The 20512-nt window shown below is 32.5% G+C and overlaps 5 protein-coding genes across 5 annotated transcripts in view; 2 read left to right on the forward strand and 3 right to left on the reverse strand.

Annotated features, from left to right (window-relative positions):
- On the reverse strand, positions 1–2043 carry TRIADDRAFT_56005 (uncharacterized protein; the record flags this gene model as incomplete). The annotated part of the gene is made up of 4 exons (XM_002112168.1): positions 1–159; positions 246–437; positions 1533–1613; positions 1900–2043. The coding sequence occupies 4 exons, from the start codon at positions 2041–2043 to the stop codon at positions 1–3; spliced, it is 576 nt and encodes a 191-aa protein (XP_002112204.1).
- Positions 2044–4299: 2256 nt separating this feature from the next.
- On the forward strand, positions 4300–6535 carry TRIADDRAFT_56006 (uncharacterized protein; the record flags this gene model as incomplete). Its single annotated transcript, XM_002111666.1, has 5 exons — positions 4300–4345; positions 5477–5596; positions 5733–5825; positions 6153–6283; positions 6407–6535. The coding sequence occupies 5 exons, from the start codon at positions 4300–4302 to the stop codon at positions 6533–6535; spliced, it is 519 nt and encodes a 172-aa protein (XP_002111702.1).
- An 832-nt stretch (positions 6536–7367) lies between these two features.
- On the reverse strand, positions 7368–8439 carry TRIADDRAFT_56007 (uncharacterized protein; the record flags this gene model as incomplete). Its single annotated transcript, XM_002112169.1, has 3 exons — positions 7368–7485; positions 7599–7851; positions 8367–8439. 3 exons carry the CDS (start codon positions 8437–8439, stop codon positions 7368–7370), a joined length of 444 nt encoding a protein of 147 aa, XP_002112205.1.
- Positions 8440–9732: 1293 nt separating this feature from the next.
- On the forward strand, positions 9733–14454 carry TRIADDRAFT_56008 (uncharacterized protein; the record flags this gene model as incomplete). Its single annotated transcript, XM_002111667.1, has 15 exons — positions 9733–9792; positions 9921–9980; positions 10194–10299; positions 10516–10602; positions 10759–10940; positions 11076–11299; positions 11518–11713; positions 11760–11950; positions 12076–12361; positions 12483–13083; positions 13163–13245; positions 13344–13445; positions 13609–13905; positions 14039–14193; positions 14280–14454. The coding sequence occupies 15 exons, from the start codon at positions 9733–9735 to the stop codon at positions 14452–14454; spliced, it is 2805 nt and encodes a 934-aa protein (XP_002111703.1).
- Positions 14455–14894: 440 nt separating this feature from the next.
- Positions 14895–20512, reverse strand: part of TRIADDRAFT_56009 (uncharacterized protein) — a gene marked incomplete at both ends in the record, with an annotated part of 8384 nt that continues 2766 nt past the window's right edge. Inside the window, 8 exons of the mRNA XM_002112170.1 lie at positions 14895–14920; positions 15773–15850; positions 15973–16262; positions 16585–16660; positions 16892–16923; positions 17577–17746; positions 18952–19177; positions 19707–19790. Of these exons, the coding sequence (XP_002112206.1) occupies positions 14895–14920; positions 15773–15850; positions 15973–16262; positions 16585–16660; positions 16892–16923; positions 17577–17746; positions 18952–19177; positions 19707–19790 (982 nt within the window). The remainder of the gene's footprint in view (positions 14921–15772; positions 15851–15972; positions 16263–16584; positions 16661–16891; positions 16924–17576; positions 17747–18951; positions 19178–19706; positions 19791–20512) is intronic.

A 20512-nucleotide genomic window follows, 5' to 3' on the forward strand; every position in this document is an offset into this window, starting at 1 on the left:
TTATTCCTCCGCGTTTTGAGGATTACATTGTTTCTCTAAATTTTCAGATAATTTCTTGTAATAATGATTAACTGTTAGTTGCTGAGCTTCGCATAACTTGATATGTGATCGCTTAGTCTTCAAAAATTGCAGAGCATGGAATGGATCGTAGCGATAGTGCTGGAATTGGTGAAGAATATTAATTAATGATGCAAATAACAATCAATATTGTGTTAAGTTCAGTATAATAGTAAGAAATAACCTACCTTCATAATGTAGCACAAGACAACTGTAGCACTTCTGCCACGTCCAGCTTTGCAATGGACATACACTGAACAGCCATTTTTGTTCACATCATCAATGAAATTTATTGCCTCCTCTACTCGCTCTACACTAGGTGATTGGTAAAAGTCGACGGTACTTAGTCGGAGCTGCTTTACACCAAGCGCACCCCATTCCTGTAATAATAAAATAAAAATAAACAGTGTAAGGTTAATGCGTGATACTTACGCCTATATTCCTGCGATATGACAAACAAATTTCTAGACTATGTATTGTATACGCGTACAGCTGACTTATCCATTAAATACAATTCAACAAATCACCAAGTTGCTCAACTGTCAGTATCTATAAGGACTAATATACTAATGCCATGGCCAATAGCGGTAAGACGTCAAATTCAAGCATAAATGAAGATAACTGCAGTGTATCTTTCTAGGCTAGATATAAACGTATCTAGCTGATTGATTAAATATAATTCAATAAATCATCTTAGTTGCTCAGCTGTTGGTTTTTATAAGAGCTAATATAATAATATCGTGGTTGATAGTGGTTAGATATGATACCGAAGCATAAATAAAGATAATTATATCTTTTTAGGGTAGGTGTGAGTGTATCTAGTTGATTTATTGAACGCAGTTCATTCAATCATCAAGTTGCTCAACTGTCAGTACTGTACTTACGAGTATAAGAAACTAATATACTAATGTTGTGAATGGCAGTAGTTCCATGCATCGTGAAGCTTAAGTTAAGATAATCAATGTAATTTAAAATTATGATCAAAATTGAATATACTAAGTAACTGAGTTTACAAAAGGCTATCCCAGTTGATAATTAATTTCAGCTTGATTGAATTATCAGAAAAATAAGGCTGTCATCAATTCAACAGTTTTTGTACTACTTGTATCTATACAGTATTTAGGGCAAGTCAGGCTTATATAGTGAAAGGACAGATCAAATCATGATTAAATAACTTCATTTCCAATATTTGAATGCTATGCTTCATGTTTATTCTCTTTCGGTAGATGTTGTATCGATTGAACACTTATCATTCTACCTATTGCATTCAGTATGAAAATTATGTAGGTACAATGCGAAATTTTAACAGAAGCCAACTTTTTAACCGTCCAATCTTATGACATGATTTCTGATGTCTCTTAAACGGCTATTACTGCCGTAGATATACAGCGAGCTAACACAAGTTTTGAAATAAAAACATCGAAAGCGCGGAGATTTACTCAACAGAGAGACAACATATCAGGTCCGAATTTTACCTGTTGATTAGGAGATACGAAGCGGGTTTCGTAATTCTCATTCATGGTAACCACACCTCGTACATTTTCTTGCTTTACCAACTGTAATTACGATCAATTTATCAATGAAACAGCAAGTACACTTACTCTTTGCCTTAGGATACGATTTACACGAGTAGAATTGGACACGTTAAAGGTGAAAGTAATGCATGTAGGCCCATAGCTATTTATACAACTTCGAATATCAACTTAGGAATAATCGTCCATCATCATCTATAACATCACTAGTGAATCCAACAGTAAAACTTTTATTCTAAGCTACTACTATCATTTCCAATCATTCTTCATGATAAATAAAGTTTTAGTTATACCGATTAAAGTTGCAAACCTCATTAGCATGACTGCGGAAAGGAAGTGCACCAATTAAGATATTTTCATCTACCCGATCATACCAACGTCTTGCATCACTTTTACGCGCAACATTCCAGATTAGCGTTGGATAGTAAAATAATCTTGCTTTCAACGGCTCCATCAATGGATTCGATCGGAAAGAGACTTATCCTGTATTAAATTAAATTAAAGCGGCTATAAATTGATTTGTAAAGACTGCTCCACTAATCAGCGAGTAAGATAAGTTGGCCAGATGTGGATTTTGCGGTTGGAAGTGATGCAGGCTATACGATCAATAATTTATTCTATTTCATGCTAAGGCAATCCTAGGTCTTCAACGTTCTGGTTCATGATAGTAATCACTAGCATCACTTCATATGTTTCAGTGTGGTCAGTCTCTTTGTATCAGAATAAGCATACAGCGATTTATTACTCAATGACTATAGAGTCCTATAGGGCGTTACAGTACCATTGTCTATTTTGTATGAGAGCGATCGCATCAAAATGGCTGTCTGCTCTCCAACGGTCTCTATCTCATTATTTAACCCACTCAATTTATAATGGTTGTGTATTTCTATCTCATTCCCAGCAATGGAATACAAACTGCTGATATACACTAAGTTATTGAGTATGTTCACTATCCTTTTACAACGAATCGATGCTCAATGCCAATTGAATATCGGCAGTACCTTCTTATAAGCCTGCCTACAAGGTTATTGCCCGCGCAGGAGGCATTTCAACGTTGTAGTTACGATGGAAATGATGGCTATAAAAGGATTTTAAATCGTAAGAAATCCATTTCTGGCTACATTGAATACGAAATTAGCATACATTAAGCTCTCCATACTATCTGATTCCAGATCCAATGGCAATGCACGCAATTAATATTTTACCTGGATAAATTGAATTCATGAATAAATGATATTGAACACATGATATTCTTGGGGATTATGCAATTCCTGCGTCATGGATTTAGAAGCAACTAAAAATACGCGTACAATTGCATCTATTGCATTAAAAATTTCAAAAATACTGGATAGTGATAATTGAGCATCATAGGGGTAAAATATTTGTAAGCTCTTAATAAAAGCTGTTTCGATATGATGTATCCGTCATTAAATAGTGTTTTTATTCAAATTTTACCTTAATTTAAATAACAGGATATTCAGTATCAGAATAGCACCTAGCCACTCCTAGTCAAGTGCTTGAAAATTGGAAAATGATAAGCATTGCTATAATATATACCCTTGTACAAAATAAATCGCAATCAAGGCAAGTAGCACTGCATTATCCAGTAATGCATAGTATTAAAAAAAGTATTAGTAGCGTTAATGATGATTCGGTAGAATAGACTTGATTCCGACTACAGTAGATTAATTAGGATACGCGTATTTTCAGTGCAAATTAATTATCTTCAAGAGAATCCGAATGTCATTTAAATGTCTAGATGGTCATTGTAAGAATAACTTAGCTACTTATAGTCAATTAATTGAAAATCGCAAAATGATTTGTACTACTATTATAATTTAAATCCAAGCACAATATAAGCTGCAACCAACGGGGGCATACTGCATCACTCAATAACTTAAAAATATTAAAATGGCGTAATAGCATTTGCAATGTTGATGGTGATTCAATGAAACCGATTCGACTACGAATTTAGTACATTTAGGCACTAACTTTATTGACACAGCTACAACATCAATTTCTAAAGGTACAAAATCTCTTAAACTAAGTCATTGAAATAAAAGTTATCATACTATACAGCGGTAGTTCTATAATAATTGCTACGGAAGAAGATCCATCATCATCATTATTACTATCATTGTCAAAATTGCAGTTTTTATACTTGACCAATAGATCATAACCGTCCAGTGCATTCAAGCTCATCATCATTCACAGTATGGCATAAAATTATAAGACAACATTTGTATGCTTATGTCTTGGCTAATGCAAATAATGTAATTATAGTCTAAAGATACCAAAAACTGTAGACAGTGATGGCGTTAAGCCTTTCATGTGAATACAGGATATCAGTTGCCATGGTAACTACCGTTATAATTTATAACTAGCACATTCTGGCGCTGTCCACCCATCAGATGTAGAGTAAAAAGGCTCTGGACCTGCTATACTTATAATTTGACTTCCATAAAAACGTAAGCATGATATAAAAACGCTCGAGATTATAATAATACTAGTCGTAGGATCGTTATTTCCCCTACATTGCATAGCTTATAGTAGTACGATATTGTTGCTTTCGCTATAATATTACTATAACAACTTTTAGGATAAATATTAACTGTAATTAATTTAGAAACAAATTATAAATTAAAGAAAGTATTTTCATAGAGTCAATAATAGAAATAGTTCACCAATTGCAAATACATCCAGTTTGAAAATGCCACCAAAACAAAAACTACGAAAAGGGAGAAAGAAAAAGAAAGGTAAGATGATGACTAGAAATTTACTTACATACAATAGCATGTTGTAAATTGTTCAATGGTATCATTGATGAATTCAAATAGCAAGTTGAAATTGAATGCATAAAAATGCCTCACAATTTACGATATATTCGTACCTAGGTGTAGGCTGTATCGCATTTGAATGTATTTTACAACAGTATATTGCAATAATTGAAATCATTTTAATTATTATACAGCATAAATTAACAATTTTAAATGTCCGGCCATTAATTGTTACGCCTTTAATAAGAAAACCAAGTTGTTTGTCAAAAATAACTTACGACGTACTCGCATATATATGCCGATTATGTCGTACATTAATGCTTTTATAACAATATGGCACGACAATTAAAACATGTTCTCTTATTATTGATTTCTTAAACTTGCAGCATGGAATAACAACTCTTATACATTAGGCTATTAACTATCAAATCTTTATCAGGAGGAAAAAAGAGTTCACTGTATAAATGTAATTCTTAGTCTTTTTTAAAACTAAGAAATCATTAATTTCTATTCTACAAGAACGTCTTATAGCGAATAGGCAAAAGACCTGTTTAACGTCAACATGATAGATTCGAGCACATGTTAATGCGTTGTATCTCACATTTACAAATTGGTAGAATACAAGTCTTCTGAGTTTACAATTTTAATTTAAAAATGTCATTGTCGATTTAATTAATGTTGCATTTATTGGTAATTTTTAGCGAGTTAATAATTTCACTAAGTGAGACTGTAACATCGCAATTAGCTATTATCATACTACTGTAGTTTATGGCTAATACAGTATGTTATTAAATTTACTCTAGACGATGGGTTGAACATTGAAGAAAAATATAAGAAAACATTAAAAGAAATTGAGATGCTAAAGATTCGTTTGGGTAATTTTCATACAAGATGAAATGTTGCGATAAGAACCTTTTTACAATTCAATGCAGTCTTTGATACCATTCATTCTTAATTAATATAGAAGCAGTGTAATAATAAACTTCTGTTTTATCAACAAAGAATTCTAGTATACATTGCAACTCAATCCCTTCAATACAAATTAGGCCTACCTTTTTAGTCAATATTATTGGCTATTTATTTAAATGTATTCATATTGCAAATATCTAGTTAGCCATCATGAGATAACTCGTCGTGCCAAAGAAGCATCCGATATTTGGAAGGTTAAAATGCGATCAGCTGAAGATGACATAGAAGAAGAAAAGAAAACAAAATTAGACTTAACATCAGGTAATATGATCAATCTAATATAAGCTAATGCCAATTCAACAGAGAGTCTAGTTTATCCTCCTACTAAGGTGCTAGCTAGTTATCTTATTTTGTGTCTAGCTAAAAGCATACCTGTAACTTTTAAATTTGAATTTAGACTTGGCTAGGCAATACAAAACTATGCAAATGGAAATGGCCCTTAAGATTCATTCTTTAGAATCTACTGTAGCTAACCTTAACGAAAAGATTTGTAAGTATAGCCTCACTGAGTTATGGCAATGTAGCCGATATTTTCGGTAGTAGTTAATGAGCAGAATGCATATTATTTTCCAAGCTGCCACAGTATTTTTATATTAATATCTGTTGTTGTATTTACTGTTATATCATGATGATAATTTGAAATTCAGTAAAACTTTGTGTTCAATAAATTCTTATAATGATAGCGGCTCTTAAATTTATTCTCACTAGCTGCTTTGATACAAGGCTGGTTAAGATAGGAAATTGAGTAGATACCATTTCCTAAATGATATAGGTATAAATTTATCATTTACTTACATCAAAATCGCTATTATCATAGATAAGTTAGAAGAAGAGTTAAAATCAACTAAAAGTGACAAAGATGAAATTATACGTCAAAAAAATTTCACCATTCAAGAATTACAGCTTAGGATCGATGATATGGAAGCTACATATGAAGCTATAGTTAATGTAGGTGATATCATTTCTTCCTGTGAGGATAAGACAATAATCTTTACAGAATAAGGTGTACTATGGTTCACTTTATTACTGTCTAAAGTAATATAATATCATTTAAATTCATATCCATTATAGGAAGCTCTTGACGATTTATCTGAAGAGGTTGATACCTCTCGAGCAAGATGGGAAAAGCAAGCATCGTTGTTGGAACTAGAAAATAGGCAAGCTCTAATGGAATTTGGATTAAATCCTGGCGATTTATAATGCTCTTATCAAATTTCTATTGGATATATGTTTTTAATTTCTAAAATTTATTTAAAATGGTCTAGTAAACATTTATAATTTTCTTTTCAAATGTGCTTGAGTTATGGTTTGAATACATCGTATTAAATACTAGTATTAGATCCTACAAATTTGAAAATTGATAAATTGTAAACGTTAACTTGCAATGCCTGATTATTATAATTTATTTACCTACGTCCCTTACAATTGAGAAATGGCGTGAATTGATCATGAAAACGGTCGTGAGCTGGAGATTATACTGGTGAACTATTCAATGCCAAATATGAAATTATCACTTCTGACAATGAATAACCTTTTTAGTTTTATTAAATTTTAAAATTGGATTAATAGTTTTACAACAATGATATTAATTATAAAAGATGTTGGTGTATATTTATGATTAGTACGACGACAGCTAGAAAGATCTTTATGAAGAATAAAACTGTATATAGACTGCAATCGATAGGATCATTCAATTTCTATAAGTTCTGATTACTTGCAGATTGAAATAAAACTAGTAACGTATTATACAAAATGAAAGAGTAATGACAGAAAGGCTAAAGTTAGCATAGCAATTTCTTCTAAAAGAAATAATAATGGTCATAACCAATCAACTAGAATAGGTACATTGCTAGTATAACAGGGAATGCTTCTAGTTACAGCGCGATGGTTAAGGTACATAAATATTACATAACTTGGACATAAAGATATAGGTATATTACAGTAAGAGTTTAATAGTAATTTAATGAAGAAACCATGACTATAAAAGTTTTCAATATAATATCAGGTGTATTTTATGATCGTCATATTTTGCTTAATAAGATAATTTCTTGATAAGTAAATAAACATGATTATCTACAGAGAATCCTTGTAAGTTGTTAGGGTCTCCTTGCAATCTCATCAGTAAACCTCCATAAGATATATAGACAGCTCTGTCAATGAGATAAATAACAATATCAATACGTTGAAGGATAGATTGTATCCAGTATGCATGAAAGAATATTATTTCTCGTCCAAGATGGATAATATAACTTGATCGACTTACATTTTGGCTGAGTCTTCATCACCTTCTAATCGATAGATTTTACCGTACATTACGTATTCAAAATTATCGGCTTTATTCGAGCCGTTAACACCAAGGGGGTTATATTCGCCATCATCAGCAATGCCATCCTCTCGTAGTGTTGATGCTAACATTAGTCTAAACTTATCACCGTCTTCAACAGGATATAATTGGGAGTTAATATCCAAGATGAGCTCCATTTTAAAGCTTTCACTATCGCAAATTAATCTTGACACTGAAATGGAATAGCATCACCAACAGTCAGAAGCAAGCCATATGAGAACAAGAAAACAATGAAAGATTGGATCATTCTTATCGATATCAAGCTCAATGAGTTGTAAAAGCGAGCTATACGTTGAAGTACAAATGATTGTAGTTTGTAAATTAGCGAAATTGACCATACCACTACTGCTGTAATTGAAGGATAGATAACTCGAGTAGAAAGTTTTCTTCGAGTTATCCATGTCAAAGGTTCCATCTCCATACTACGATGGTATTTTATCACTTGTACTAAGTCATAGAAAACAAGAAGTAGATCGAAATCATGTCTAATCCTACTCATCCACAACATGGACGACTATCTTTCATTCTCCATCACCTAGCGATGCTATTGTCTCTAGTCAAGTACAGTCATGTTGAATGACTGATGTCTGTCTCTTATTACTCATGAAACTACACTGTAAAAATACGCTTATTCATTTGAGATGAAATAAGGTCATAACAGATAGATCAATTAATAATGTAGCATACCGCGATGAAATTTCTTGCCATCAGGATCGATATCTTTGACATCGAATATATCTTCGAAGAGGACGCCAGCCATTTTCACCTTCTCCAGCCACGATCCAAGGCAGTCTAAGGGTAAGCGGTGTTTCACAGTGGGCGCAAATAGTGGAATAGACCAGCATGGCGCGGCTACTTGGCGGTGTACCTCGTACAAGCTGTAGCCATGCAGACAGCATCCCATAGAATTCCTATTATTTTCCCCTCCAGTCCTGTACCTTGTACTGTCCTGTCTATCTGTCGGTAACTTGTAGGCTAGCTGCTAGCACCCACGTGGTACACTAGTACCGATTGGCGTACAGTACAGTACAACACTGTACACTGTACAGTAGTACTGTGCAGTCCCGTAAGCTCATTGGACAGTACAGTATAGCGAATTGACTGTTCTACAAACTTGTGATTATAATGCGTTGTAAGTGTCAACGGCGTACGCATATAAGCCGCCACTTTTCAATACATTAAAAGGAGAGCAGAGTTAGCAATTAGTTTTACAATAACTTCAACTACGTCTTCAATTTCTTGTCTCAATGCTAAGTGAGAGTAGTACGAACTTTCAATACAGTGGTCAGTATTAGCACGAGATACAGTAACACACAACACTGTACCGTACAATACAGTACAGTGGAGTCAAAATACTATACTATCCACTATAGTACAGTACTGTATAGTGCTGTACCTACCGTATATTCTCCACAGACTGTACACTGTACACTGTACAGGACTGTCGACAGCCATGCAGTCCTGTTCTATTTACAGTACATACTGTAGTACCATGAGGCACAGTCCTGAATAGCGCTCACTGTACTGTACACTGTACACTGTATTGGACTGTCGACACTCGACACTCGTGCAGTCTTGTTCTATTTACAGTATATAGTACGATGGCGCACAGTCCTGAACAGCACTCACTGTACACTGTACACTGTACTGGACTGTCGACAGTCATGCAGTCCTGTTCTATTTACAGTACAGCACATACAGTACAGTACTGTATTACCATGACGCACAGTCCTGAACAACATTCACTGTACACTGTACACTGTACTGTACTGGACTATCGACAGTTCATGCAGTCCTGTTCTACTTACAGTACATAGTACCATGACCCACAGTCCTAAACAGCGCTCACTGTACACTGTACACTGTACCGTACTGGACTGCAGTTACTGTAGCAACATACCCATCCAAATCGGTTTCAAACGGCCTACCGAAGATGGCGCAATCTGCAACTTTGCAATCGACAGTCAATATCCAGATGTACACATATTATTATTAATGACCATTGGTAAGGTAATAACAGAAGCTCCGTGATAGAAATCAATAGCTAAGAAGGATGGCTGAAAGTGGTAATTCCAGTCTTTTCCGATGGAGGAGAATCAATCAACCTGCAAAGGTTCGACCTTGATATATCAACAATCGATCATGTTATGAATACGCGTATGCGTACGCTACAATATCAACAACATGCAGCCAATCAATTGATCAATTATCCTAATACAGTTCTAATTCGATTTGATATAGGCTGGGAGTAAATATAAAACTAGCTATACGGAAAATGATCATTTGGATGAATTAATTCAGGTAAGATAGAGTTCAAAAAATAGTCGCTATTCGAGTAGACACATGGACAATCAGGTAGAACTATAGCGCAAGATAGTTGGACTCTATTCCTTCTTCATGACAATGAATTACAATCATCTTTATGCCGTAGTAAATTTGATCATAACAAATACTATCAGTATTAGTCATAAAATAAGGTATTAAAACTATACTGTGCTCCTCTCTTGTCACCAGGAAGTAAATAATCAAATCGATCCTAGTCTATTCGCACATGTAACCGGTCATGCTGATTTATCCGCCTATGATTATATACAAGACGACGATTCAGCTCAAGCTGAAGGTTTGTTCGAAGGCTTATCCAGCAATACGTGATAGCATAAATTCCAATCAAATATTGTCACATATCAAATGGCTACTCAATCAATAGCCTACAGCGAATGAACGTTATTCATCAACAAATCAAACTATTTCCTTCAATCTTGACTATTGTACTTCTATCGTTGTTGAATAATTGAAACGCTATCATAATATTATAATTATTATCAATTGCCTTTAGCTAAAGAAATTCTAGATAATTGGATGAATGAAAAATTTACTGGTGATATGCCTATTGTAGATGAAGATTATTCTCATATCGATCAAGGTAATGGATTAGTAAAATTATCTCCTTTTTTCTATGTACTGTATATTGAATACTAAATCAATGATAGAGAGTTAACTGTAACTCGAAAATAGCTGTAGACACATGGATCAAAGCGATCATTTTTTTTATCCATTTTTGCGTCTAAATAAACACTAGATTCTTATGATGTTGGCTTTCCGTTAGTGGGAGATGATCTTGACGAGACAGTTGCTGTACAAAAGGTATTGGATGAGCTATTGAAGAAACCTCTGCAAGGTAAAGCTTTCCGAGACTTAGGATTAGAAACCCATAAAAAAACAAATAATCCTAAAACAAGAATGGAGATTCGACAACAACAGGTCAGAAAATGTAATAGATATAATTACGTACTACTGTCTCTTCTATGCTATGAATAAATTACTGTATGCTAAAATGGAAGCTAAGGCTCTTTCAAACAAGTCGGTTGATAATTATTTATTGATATTATATCGAAGATGAAGCAAAAATGGGAAGCACGTAGACAGAAAGAAGCTAAAGCAAAGCAGTTAATTACCAAGCGTCAGGAAGCTACAAAGGAAGCTAAAAAAATAGTAGATCACGAAGAAAAGCATAAGCTTGCCCGTGCTAGACGAGAAGAACAAGAAATTAATCGTGAAATGGTACGTATACGGAAACTAATGGCAGAGCAAGCGCGCGCAGAGCAAGAACAACGAGAAAGGTAAAACCGCACTGTATGACACTTTATAGTACACTAGCACAAATGTTAAATTACAATCATTACCAAGATTACATTCACATTTATATTTACTTATTATAACCGCCTAGAATTACTATAGTAATTAGTAAAAACCTTGTACAGACGGCTTATTCTGAGAGCAAAATTACCTTTGGGTAAGGTTTATGAAACTACGAGATTTTTCAATCTTATACTGTTAGGGAGGAATTTATGCGTATGGAAGCAGAAAGTAGGGCTAAACAAGATATTGAAAGTAGTAACACGATGAGGCTTGAAATCGATAGAGAGCAACGCAGGAAGGAGCAACAAGAATTAGACAAAAGGAGAAGATTGCTTAAAATTAAAGAAATGCATGCTAAGCGTAATTTAATGGTAACTAAATTGACAATGAAAATGGTAATTATCTATTTTTGCGTTAACCTTCATTTTTATCTACTGGTAGCTTTTACGTAGGCATTTCTCCGCTTGGTATACAATTTTGGCTGAAAAGCATCTTAAAATTGGTAAAATCAGAGCAATAATGGACTTTAAATTCAAGTTGAAAGTCTGGAATGCGTGGCGATCTTACGTTCGCAATACTAACGCTGAACGAGAGACGTATGCATTTCAAAAATCTATGAGAAAGGTCATCCGGTTAGTGAGGATTTTCATTATTCGTTATTGTGTAAATATTTATAATTATAGTATACCTTATCTTTAATATCTAAGATAGATTTTTCATATCATTAATTTAAATCCTTGTTTATGCTAATTATTAGAAACGAACAAATTGCAATCGAACATTGGCGAATTAATGTATTACAGCAATGCTTCATGGCTTGGTATCATTGGAGTCGGACAGCATTACAGCAACGAATGGAAGAAATGCAACATAGAGTCAAAAAGAAAAAGATGGCGGCGTTTTTAGAAGCTGCTGCTACTGGAAAATTATGGAATAAGGATGAACCTACAGGAAAGCAGGCTAAAAGTATTCCTTCTGCAAATGTTGCTGATGATGACATGAGATACGAAATTGCTAGTGTCATTGAAGGAAAATTAACATCTGTAAGGCTAGAAATTATACTTATGTGTAATTTATAATTGAGACCGGATCAAACACACCCACGAGTGAACGTTACCTTTTACAGAGGATATAATATTTGTTTTTATTGTTGATAAAATTTAGGGTAAATCAAATATTGCGCATACAGAATCCAAGCACAGAAAAAATCAAGTTAAAATAGATCACAACGTCGGTCAGGACCAAGGCCCAAAATCTGCTTGGAGTAAAAGTAAAATTTCTAAATCATATGGCCAGAAAAGTTCTGTATACAGTTCTAAACCTAAAAGCAGGCCTCAAGAAAAGACAAATATCGAAGAATATGATGATGGTACAAGACCTTTCTTTAGCAAAGCAACAAAATCATCAAAATCAACGAAATCGCCGAGATATGATGAAATAAAGATTGAGAATATTGATGCAGAAGCCTATTCTGAATTTAACGAAGAAGTAAATGATATTAACGATGCTGTTTTGGACGATACGAACAGTGAAACTTATCTACCAAACTCTCGTCGTTCGATTCAAGATGATACAGTCAATAAAACGGAAAGAGAAGATGTGAAGAGCAACCCCAATATTGAGTTAAACGATGACAAGGCCACAATTAGTAATCTACCCTCTAATTTACCTACTGTTGGTGAAAAAGTAAATTATAAGCATATATCGCGGGATACTGCTATAGTTAAAAAAAATCATCGTATTATAAAAGCACCGGGAATGTCAGGTAAACTTATGTATGCTACATCTACTTTAGTTGATCGTATAACGGGCTGAAAATTTATCTTCTCTTTTCCATTGTAAAGCTATGGAGAAAAGAGCCAGAGAACGAGAGGAGCGTAAAAGAATTCTAGAGGAGAAAAAAAGAATGCAAGACGAGGAACGATTGGTATGGCTATAAAAATTTTAAAATTTTAATAGTCATGCATCGTGGCAATATCAGAATATGGTTACATATAAACGTATAACTATTTTGATTATTTTCAGACTAAAATTAAACTAGAAGAAGAGCAACGACGCTTGCAAGAATATGCAGCAAAACAAACAAGAATTGAGAAATTGAAAGACGAGAAGAGACAAACTAAACAGGTAAGCAGGATATTGTACACTATACGAGTATGTATTGCTAACAAATGATGTGCTACCATAATTTTTCTATCATTTCTTTACATTTACTGTTTTATGAAGATATAAATTTACTGTATATTTGTCTTAATCTTCTTCCAAATGTTATATTATGTAATAACGATAGAGAGAAATTGAGAAACAGCAACGAATTGAACATATGGCTAAAATTAATTATCAAGCAGAATTATTCCGTTATCGTTTATTATTAACCAAATACGGTGTAGATCCAATGAAAAAATTGGTGAAGATGACGAAAAGAAACCTCGATTTAGCAGCTCAGCATGACATGCAGCGAATTAAGAAGTTTACTTTAATAGCTTGGCATAAAGTAGCAGAAATAGCAAGACTACAAAAGGAGGCAGTTGCTGATGATTTTTACTGTATGATTATTACTCGAAAGTATCATAAGTTATGGATTCAAGTAAGTCTCTTGCTTTATATCTGTATAATGCTTGAAAAAATTATTTGACATACTGTATTCTTGATATACTCACATTCGTCATACCCAGATTATTTCGATCGATCTTAGTTTTACATATATATTTTTTTAATAGTATGTTAAAGAGGCGAGAAATCAATACGTTATTGCTCAAGAACACAATCAGAAGAGATTATTACAGTTATATATGCAGAAATGGAAGAAATTCACTCATGAAGAAGTCTTGTTCTATTGGGAAAAAGACAGAAGGGCGAAGAAGCATGATCAACGGTAGCAATTTCTTAAATATAGTGTTACAACTTTTTCTATAAACGTCCTGTAAGTTAGCTTACTATCCTATTAATTGATCAATTTAGGAGATTGAAACTAGCCATGTTAAAAAATTGGCGAGAGTTTGTGCCCTTACACAGGAAAGAGAAAGAAAAGAATAGAAGAAAAGAAGAATTGAGAAGAAAAGTGACAAATTGGCTGCCAGATTTTTCTTGGACGAATAAATCGGACGATGAACAACCAAATGAAGAAAATAATTAAAATACGATATTTGAATTTGTTTCTCCAAGAGCCAAGTAATATATTGAAAGTAATGTACTGTACAGTGTCAATATATGAGCATATGCGCATAAAGCATATACCTATTTGGTAAATAATTCTATACGATAGCGCTGTTCCAAAGTTGTAAGATCTGTAAACTAATACTTACATACCATTTCGTACGGTTATGTAGGGTAACTTATGCCATTGTATAAAGTCACTGCCTGTAAATCTCCTTACGTGAAGTGCGAAAACGTATGGATTATTTTATACATTAAGAAGAGTAAGAAAGCTGTCTGCTACATTTATTAACAATTTTAACAACAATTCTAGTGCATACTACATACAAGTAAGTTGCACTATTATTAAAATACAAGACTCGATGATTCCATCGCCTTTTTTTACTATGTTTAAGTTAAACTATCAATTTCACCAAGCTTTCAACGGGTTGGTATTTTAATATTTCCTAAAAATGAAATTTATTGATAAGCATTTAATGTCAAAAACTTAATGCCAAAGCTAAAATAAAGTAAATCACAATGTTTTACCAGACACCTATTCTATCATACGAGCAATTTAAAAACTATGAAATGTAATAGTAAGATCATTAATATAGAAAGTAAAGCTATTTATATCTTGTACGAGTATAATGATCATGCAAAAGATCATATTAGCAGCTACAAATTATATGCAGATAGAAAGAAGTATTGGAACTTCAATTAATAAAATTGCCTGTCAGGGAGCGTTGTCGATGGGTATTTACAATAGCATTATTTTCAGTGAACATAGTTTTGCAGCTATCTTTGCACTACTTGATTGCCGTTTAGAGGCTAATCTGCAGTAAAGTGATATGCAAAATTTGATCAATTGCCGCAGTTTAAAATACTTCAGTATTCACGTATTGACCATATTGGAGTTTATTAATTAAGAGAGTAACAATACGGAGATTGCGATTATCATTTTAAAACAAATTATGGAAAAGGGTTATTTTCTGGTACGATTTTATCATAAAAATGAGTGAAAAGTAACAAGTTAATTATACGTCTTTTTATCTAGATAGCAATGATATATACACCTACCCCTAATTACGACACTATCCATATTTCAACTCGATTAATTTTCGATAAACCTTGACAATATAGACACGTAATACGAACAAATAACGAAAAAAATTGTTCGCTGTCGACAATTATATCATTAGTTTATAATATACTCGTATAACTTCGATCATCCCCCAAAAATGAAATCAATGCACACGTGCAATAAATAAATTAAAAAATAAACATTAGAAACGCGGACGACTACAGAAATATCTAACCTGATTTTATTAGGTTATAAGTAACAACAGCTAGATAATCATCGTTGCTTTTTAATGATACAACTAAGAAGAAGAAAACTAACGAGGGATATATACAATATAGTATATACGAGTATTTTCTCTATTCTATGTCTACATTGGTCGAGAAGTCAATACAGAATTACGCACAACGTAGGTACCAGTTCGTTTTGTCGAAGTACCTGTTATTGTAGGTGTCTGACTATTAGGTTTATAATCAAACAATTCCAAGTAGCAAATCCTGATTTCTTTTTTAGATATACAGTAAAGGTAATATAGAAAGAAACCTTGCAATGATGTAAAAGTAACAAACATTGCTTCAAAGCAGTGCCTTAAAACAGTCGGCCCTTCAATATAAGTCAATAGTACAAATATCCAAGCTAGGCCTAAAGCGGTAACAAATGCCATTAAAGATCGAACTTGGGACATAGTAATTTTAGTCCGGATACGATGATGACTTATTGATGATTTTCTGATTTGGTAAGAGATGATGAAGAAAATAACAAAGTTAATACCAACAAAGCCCAGCATAGGAAATATGTACAGTACGTCAGCATGGAATCGATTCATCCAGCAACTAGAATAAAACGACGATCGTAGTTCAGTATCAGTAAAATAATGTAGTAAGGATTGATTGTGATCAAGCAATAATGCATATATAGTAAGAGATAGTTTAATAATCAGATCAGAATTTATTTAAAGGTTAATAAGGCATTCTCTATGTAGGACATTTTGCATAATCCAAAGAAAAACATTCTGTTAGAAATGTTTAAGATCATTTAATCTATACTTACAATCCATTAGCATTCCTCTCATAAATATTATCGCCATCTAAAACTGCCGCAGTTCCTACCGCCAAGGCTGGAATACCTAAATTGTAATAAATTATTAGTATAGAAATGAATTTTAAACGATGTAGAGGAATAAAATTAATTGTACAAGAATTAAATTAAGCCTTATGAGTATTTTAAATAACTTCCTGATTGGTAATTTCAAACAATTCACCTCATGATAATCCTACTTAAACTTTAAATTTAATTATCTTGATACGAAAATGCTTTTCTCTTATCCTTAGATATGCTCGTATATCGCTCAACTTACCAAATCCTAACAATATGGTAAACTTTATCAGCCTAGTCGTTGTAACATAGTTGATAGCTGAAAAGACTTTAATCAATTTAAAGTATAAATGAAGCGCCAAAATAGTCGTCCAAATCGTTTTCGATAGTAGAAAAAAATGCATGGAGATCGAAACAATTTTGCATAGGGTAGGATAGTTAGCGGCTCGTTGCACAGCAAAATTTAATGCATTACAAGCAGCAACAGTAACACTTAAAATGCAAATAAGCAAATTGACCCTCTTTGCACGTAGTTTTCTAAGTAAAATAGAATATAAGTAAATAAGTACAAATTGAAGCAGTTTATATTATCATCTAAATTAATATCGAAAGCAAAAATACTACGAAAATCAGAAAGGAAAACGCGTTCGTCAACGTCAGAAATAATTACTGTCATGTTGTTACTATTTATTTGTTAAAAAAATGAATAAAAACTGAGTGCATTAACATTTAAGATAAAAGGCAACATGTTAGAAAGGCCGACTTGGGCAAGCCAGTTAAGTAATAGTATTAATTGCCAAATGTTACTTTATGCCTTCAATGGATGATAATACTTTGGTATGATCAAATAGTTATCAATTATAACCTAAAAGAGGCCAGATACTACTTTCAGCTTTTAATTGAAACTTTATTATGAAATCTCAATCCTAAACTTTGGGAATATCTACCTGAAGTAGCGCAAAGTCATAATAGTCATAATGGCACCAATTAATGAAAGTCCATTGCCGATTTCGGACGTGGTGCGGATTGCTCTGCGGAAAATGGCTTCGTAATTAGTGCTGTTGGATAGCGTAATATTTTTGATCATCGATGGTAGTGTACTTTTAAATTGAACCGTCTATTAATGGAAAGTATTCAAAACGTAGTATTCAATGTTAATGTACAAGTTAAAACACTATTAAATATTTTTAATTTTATGTTATCATATAAAAATCTATCTACATATGTACAGATATCCATAATCATTTTTCTTTTTACATATAATGGGTTGTTTTACTGGGCATTTTGCAAAACTTTCGATTATGTATGCTGCTTTAATCATGCATATGATAAATTTAGTTTTTATTATATTTATCAAAATTAGTGTTATTATTAGTTATAGGTCTATTAACTTGCCATTGCAAGTGTAGTGTGTTAAAGGAGAATTGTCGATATAATTATGAAAAGTTTAGTTGTTTACTTGCGATTCTCTACTGAAATATGTATATATATATATATAGCATATGAACATTTACTTATAGACTTATCCGCATGCTGTAAATATAACTTAGATGTAGTGCTATCAGCAATATTAGTCTATTTGACTTGCATTCTACTACCCACGCACACCCACATTCTAAATATGCCAGTATTTATATAACTAGATCTATGTAAAATATATTAGAATATGTCCTTGACTAATCCTATAAAATGTTGATCTATGATAGAATACTATCATCAATATAATTTAATAATAATGAGTTACTTGTATTTTAATCGGATGAAAAAATAGTTATTAACTACAATAAGATCAGCCTGCTGATGCAAGTATAAAACATTGACTTATTTATAGGTCAAGAACTAACGATCTTAGATCAATGTAAACTTATAGTAGTCGAATAGATGTAGATTTTAAAAACATCGTGACAATAATAGAATTTGGAAATAACTGTTACAATTATTTAATTTACGATGTAAGGCGATAAAAACATTCATTATCGGAAAAGAAAGAAACTATAAAGAGAGAAGATTACTAGAATTTAAACATGTCTATTTCGATAGGTGGTCAAAACAAACTATAAAATAATACTGATCAAGATTTTGGAGGTTAATTCAGTTTTGAAATTCTTCACAACTAAACGTTCATATTGAAATTGTACATAATTTAATGCTTAGAATATAATCAGATAAAGTAAATATCTAATCCAATTGCTTGGTGTTGATAAATAAAATTTGAAATGCTTAATAAATTACAAATGCTACTTTGTAATAATTACATAGAGCAATGGCCAACTGCCCATATGATTGGCGTAATACTGATAACAAATTTGAGTTCAAACTTACCAATTTTAATTGTAATTCACACTGCTCAGGTACCAACATTAAGTTGCCGATAAATCCGTGAGTCATGGCTATATCCCATATTTGCTTAATTTTTTCTCTTCGAAAATCGGCATTGAGTGAGTAATTGAAGAAGAGAATCGCCTTAATTTGAACTATTGTTTGGCTGTAATGTCCACAACGGCATCCAAAAAGGGAAAAATAAGATGCGTTTAAAACATCACATATTCTTTATTTGGTTAAGAAAAGACTAAAATAGCTTTAAAATTCGTTCAATTTTTGCATATTAGGTTACTACTATAAAGATTAATACCCCTAACACAGGTACTTCCTAATTAATGATACTCTTTTAGTTTCATATGATCTTACAACTCGTTTAGATCCTTTAACTACAGTATTTAGCTTATGCGTAGTGTTGATCTCTTTTAACCTAGATTGAATCATAATTGCATTGTATGGCTAATATTTTATAAACGCAATACTGAACTACGTAGTTTTTACTTTCCCGCCGTAGCGAATATGATAGCAGAAATTTTCCTTACTTTTAATTAAATTCCATAAATATCTATCGTAGTACCATCAATAAGATAATTGTTCTAAATAATGTAATTGACCATGAATACTCGTTTCTGTGGCGAATACAACTAAACATGAATAGAGTATGATCTACTTTATAATTAAAGATTAGTTCTAGAAGTAATTTTTGTCCTCAAAATAATTTATAAATATACGATATTTTAATAAGATATAAATGATACCTGCAGTCAGTTGGCAAAATTATTGGTGTTGTATTATTAGCAGCAGTTGGAGCTATAGAAGATGGAACACAGTAGCCGTACGGTCTAGGAAATAATGAGCAAATACCGCATTAAATTAATGTGAACAAAATGAAAATATTTTGCTAATAATTCTTTTCAAAATTCCATTCGAAATCTTCGTTTGTTACGTTGAAAGTATCCACTGATGAAATATTTATAAAAGGCGAGAAAATTGTTTATAAAATCAAATTCCAACTAAAGCAAAATTAGGGATCTTTTCTTATAATGGAATTTCTTATCCTTTCTATAACTTCGCATGTGGGTGATAACTGTATACTAATCGTTGAACGATCATTATCAGCAAATTCTTCTCCAACAAATTGATGACACAGGACGGAATATTAACCAATTTATGGCTTAATTATGTATAAACATCATATTATATGACTTAGATAAAATTACAGTATTAAATTAAGCTATCAACTACAAAAATTACGGGACAATCATTATTATTATCAATCACTACGTACTGTATCTAGTTCATATATCTAATGTAAGCTACCTTACATTCCTACGTGTGTAAGGGGCCTTTCCATAAAATTAACTTTAGTGCTGTTTATATTCACACGAGTTCAATCATCAAATATATTATATAAATGAATATCTTATATATATTATCTCTTTATTTTTGGAAATAATACAGCTTGAATATAGTTCAATAGCTATCTGAGACTCTCTTTTGTTAATTTTAAGCTTATATCATAGTTATTGCCACCACTATAACTATATTCCAAAGGCGTGAAATA

The sequence above is a fragment of the Trichoplax adhaerens genome, genomic scaffold (assembly GCF_000150275.1).
Source record: "Trichoplax adhaerens TRIADscaffold_4 genomic scaffold, whole genome shotgun sequence".
Taxonomy (NCBI): domain Eukaryota; kingdom Metazoa; phylum Placozoa; class Uniplacotomia; order Trichoplacea; family Trichoplacidae; genus Trichoplax; species Trichoplax adhaerens.